The 4780-nt window shown below is 39.9% G+C and overlaps 1 protein-coding gene across 1 annotated transcript in view; it reads left to right on the top strand.

Annotated features, from left to right (window-relative positions):
* Positions 1-4374, top strand: part of fmnl2a (formin-like 2a) — a 58738-nt gene extending 54364 nt beyond the window's left edge. The window contains exon 28 of the mRNA XM_017309273.1: positions 3727-4374. Coding sequence (XP_017164762.1) covers positions 3727-3836 — 110 coding nt within the window. The 3' untranslated portion in view covers positions 3837-4374. The remainder of the gene's footprint in view (positions 1-3726) is intronic.
* Positions 4375-4780: the final 406 nt, after the last annotated feature.

The following is a 4780-nucleotide window of genomic DNA, read 5'->3' as shown; positions in this document are numbered from 1 at the left end:
ATTATTCAAATTTTAAGTTTGCTATTTAAAGGAACCCACCAAATTGCATCAAGTCATTGATTTGCAGAATTCACTCCTGTTGCCATACAATATTGGACATTTGCATTGTTGACTATGCAGCAATCTCTCATAATGAGAATGCATGTAGCAACAGCATAAAGAAAAAAAAAAACCTTCCCCTTAGCAGGAAGAAACCTCCAGCAGAACCAGAACTGGCTCAGTGCAAATGGAAATGGTTAGTTACTGAACTAAAAACAAGTTTAAAGACAACCAAACTCTGAGAACTTTAAATATTCATCAGGTCTGGATAACTTTTAAACAAGATCACATTGAAAGATTACAACAAAATTTGCCTACTTTTGCATRAAACTGTRCGGTTTAAGATAATTAGCAAAATAAAAATGGGGGTTGTAGAGTTGGCTTCYAAACTMATTTCTCCAGGGTTCCTGTTGCTGTAGCTGGGTTCTTGCTTAGTGCTAGCCGTTGCTAAACCCAGTAGAGAAGACCTGCTTTTCTCATGCCGTGTTTGTCCTGATTTGTGTCCTGGCTATTCTCCCTGTCGTCTCAATGCAGTGCTGAAGACCGTGCCCTTTACCGCCCGCACAGCCAAGCGCGGGTCTCGGTTCTTCTGCGAGCCCGCTCTCAATGAGGAGTACCATTACTAAAGCTTGTAGATCTCTGTCTCTTCTTAAAGGTTGCTGGAACAAAACGTTTCTTCTTTATGTTCTTCCCCTCCTTGCATGCCTCTTCACTCCCACCGACCCCCTCTTAACCGTTTACACTCCCACACTGTGGACACTGTGGTTTCCCAGGGACACACACACACACACGCATACTCACTGAAGTTTGAGTGTGTGTTGTGTAGATTTTCTTATCTCTTAAGCATGACAGTGTGTTTTGGGAGCTGGTTCTTCTCGGCCCACCTGCATGAAGCGTGACGTCAGTATTTCTCATCATCATTTTACCCACCACAGCAGATTATAATGTCACAGAGAGATCAGCATCCCAAGGAGTGAACTTTTCCCCTCAGTTAGTCACTCAGGTCAGGCTGTGTGCTGCCACCTGGTGGCCATCCATCTAACATGGTCAGCATGTTGCGGCTCAGTTTGTCATATTCAGTACTACATACAGTATTCGTATATGTACACCTCAGGTATGACTAATACTATGACGTATAAATGCCTGTGCCATTATCACTTGCTTGTTTGTGTGTTCCAATGTTTTTAATGGTAAAATCATTGTGTGCGTTCATTTATCACATGCCATCACCACTGTTTATACGGTTTGTTGCATGCTGTTTGCTTTAACCTTGCTGCTTTCCCACAATGCACTCTTGCTCTTATAGTTAGCATGCRCTTGCTCCTGATGGGTCACTCTTCAGTCAGGACGTTTCTGTGCTCTTACTGTGCCTTGCAAAAGCACTTTAATTCATTTCATTTAAGTGTACTTTTTTACATTGCAACCACAAACYTTAATGTACTCTTGGGGGATTTCATGGGATAGACTTGCACTAAGTAGAGTACAATTTTGAAATGGAATAAAAAATAGCAGATTGAATTTATTTTTTCTTTACAATTAAAGCCTGAAATGTGTGACGTGCATATATATTCAGTCCTCTATACTCCAGTAACCCTAAAAAGACTCCAGTTATGCTATTCACACATTTTTCTTTTGTTAAAGATTGAGAAGAACAAATAAATTATTGGAAGCAAGCCATAAGAAATGGACTACAGCCAAGAACAACGCAAAAATATGGAAGGCAGTGCGCTGCTCATGTGGCATAAATATAACATTTTGGTTGGTATGGAAAAATAACCCTGCACATTGTCCTGAACTCACCATTCCTATGGTGAAACATGGTATAGGCAGCATCATGCTGCCTACACAGGAAACCTAATCAGAGCTGATAACTCATGTTCTGTTTGCTTACTGAGAAAGCCACTAGACCTTCCAACAAACCAAAGAGATATTACAACAGCTTGCCATACGTGCCAGCTGCTGTCACAGGGGAAGGCTCTTGTAATGGYTCCCCAAACAAAAACTGTTGTCCAGGCAACTTGGACACACCAGGATAGTCCAGGGCACTATGAAGAAAACCATCCTCACATTGAGGCTGGCACCTGCATGTTCCACCAGTAGGATTGTGAGTTTTGCTGTCTTGGCTAAGCCTGTAGAGATACAAAAAAACTTTAGCTGGATGACAAATTGTCCCAATAATTATTTACGATTTATGATAATATTGCTTTGAGACCATTTTCAAGTGAAATATTGATAGTAACAAGTCTGTCCTCTCACAGATCAATTAACTTTAGTTTTGTAAAGAACACTTTACAACACTTTAACTGGAAGATATTTTAAATATCCAAGATCAAACAACCAGAAACAATAAATAAAATAAAAAAAATCAAATCTACACACAACAGAGACTACAAATAAAATTATATAATATTAGTTATCAGAATGGAAATGATTGTGATAATTTTAATTAACATGTAATTCATTCATTATTTCCATATTGCAACAAGCTTAGCCTTTACAAATTGGCTAGTTACTTWGTCATTTCTGACCAAGGCAGTGTCTTCTAAATGTGTTTTTTTTTTTCTTCTTTTTTTTTTTTTGTTAAATGGCTTGTGGTGAACTACTAATAGGATTTGCATTGCGGGTTCCACTTCACTACTTTTTGCTGGTTTATTGCAAAAAATCCCAATATAATAAAGTTTGTGGTTGTAATGAGAAAATGTTGGATACATTTGGATGGAAAGACTTTTGTAAGACTCTGTATATCCTGCATGCCGTCTTGGTAAAACCRTGTGCACTAACTCTCCTGGAACCATGTTCTGTGCTGCTTTCTGTGCTGTTAGTGAGTGTGTGCTTGGCTGCGTGCATGCTTTGGTTAGTTTTTGGTGATGGTTCTGCTGAATGTAACAACTGACCTGTTTGTTTGGATCCATTCTTTATTGTTTGCAGTCGCTCCTAACTGGAAGTTTGAAATGGGCTTGTCTCCTTATTCGCTGGTAGCCACTTTGCTGAAGCAGTTTGGGTCTAGTAACAGAAATGAAACAAGCTTCCATCATCCTGTGCAGTTGAACCAGTTAACATCCTCCAGCTCTGTCCTCTCTGAGCCTCTCGTCCTGCAGCCTCTCTGCCTTGTTCTAGCAGTTTGCAAAAGCCAAAGTGAACATGTCGAGCTGACATGCACCAGTCAGCCCACGTCTTCCTTTTATTTTTAACCTTCATTTTGTCTTTTCTTCATCCAGAACTAAAGAAGAATAATATTACTAAATTYCCAAATGTCTACTTGAGGGTAAGGAAGTCCTCCAGTAGCACCCCTGTAGTGGTGGATGTGTCCCGAACCTGGCAAGCATTTCTTTATTACCTCCCTTCCTGCTTCATAYTATTTTTTTTGTTTAGGCTCCTCTTTTCCATATGTTTAGCCTGAATATAAGAAGTCTTGCTTTCTTTAGTTGTTTCTTCAATCTTTTTATTAAAAAATATATGCATCTTGGATTCACAAGATGTATGAAAAGTTTCTGGATTCATGCAGAGCTTTATTAAAAACCCATCTCAGCCAGACTTGTTTTATTCTGTGCTTAGATCTCATGCTGCTTTGAAAAGTTAGGCTACCAGCACTCCTGAACATGTGGGCTCATGAAAGATCCAAACATTGACATGACACCCTGACTTAAAGCTCTCCTGTCCCCGTCCTTCCCCCGTTGATTCTGCCAGATTTGAGGAATCAGCCTTACAGGCGAGCGGACGCCGTGCGGAGGAGCGTCAGGAGGCGCTACGACGATCAGAACCTGCGGCCGATGAACAATGGAGAAGTGGTCATGTGACGAGGGGAAACAGAGGACGTGCAGGARAGGATGGGAGGAGAGGAACGTGGATGGACGGTGGGAAGGAAAGTCCGATGCAGAACGAAGGATATCGGGTGTTTGAGGCAAATAACGAGAGGACTATACATGCGCTAATGTCAAACAATGAAGGACTGAGACGTGTTTGGGACCGAATTTAGCGTAGAAATCAAGCCAAGTGCCTGAACTTTTTTGTTTTGTGATCTTTTTTTATCTTCTGTGTGAATGTTTTAATTATGCCCCCCCCCCCCCGGTACCCATAAGCAATACAACTTGAGTTGGCTTTAATGTTGATAAGATATAAAACTGGACATGCAGTGGCCTTAGGAGCCATGTGAAACAATTATCCTGGAAAAGCTACCTTAGAATGTACTGGAGGTTTTTTGCCCCTTTTCTCTGTTTCTTAACTTTTGACACATTCCGGTGCTCTCGTTTATTCCCCACAAAMCTCTTTTTAATCATCTCATTCTTCTTTTAATAAATCGGGGTGAGCTGGCATGAGGAAAGCGAGCAAAATGTATTTAAGACTATATTTTTTACTAAAATATGTTTAAAAAAAAAAGAAAAAATATGTTGAAAAAAAATAGACCACTCTAATGTGAACTGTATTTATTGCAGACATCTACGTACTTTCTACAGTACCTGGCAAAAGTATTTGTACTGCTTAAACTTTTTGTTTTTATTTGGAATTTATGTTATAGATCAACACAAAGTGGTGTACATTTGAAGGACACTGAAGCATGGCTTTAGAAACATTTTGACGTAAAAATCTCAAAAGTGTGGCATGCATTTGTTTTCATGTGCCTCAGACAAATTCTTTGTAGAGCTAACTTTAGCGGCAAGTCTTTTGAAGCATGTCTCAAGCAGTGTAACGTGTCAATTTTTAGACGGTCCTTGCTTAAGAAAAGCATCCCACACAATAATGC

The sequence above is a fragment of the Poecilia reticulata genome, linkage group LG2 (genome assembly GCF_000633615.1).
Source record: "Poecilia reticulata strain Guanapo linkage group LG2, Guppy_female_1.0+MT, whole genome shotgun sequence".
NCBI classification, from domain to species: Eukaryota; Metazoa; Chordata; class Actinopteri; order Cyprinodontiformes; family Poeciliidae; genus Poecilia; species Poecilia reticulata.
The sequence above is the reverse complement of the archived record's forward strand: the minus strand, read 5'-3'. Positions and strand labels throughout refer to the sequence as shown.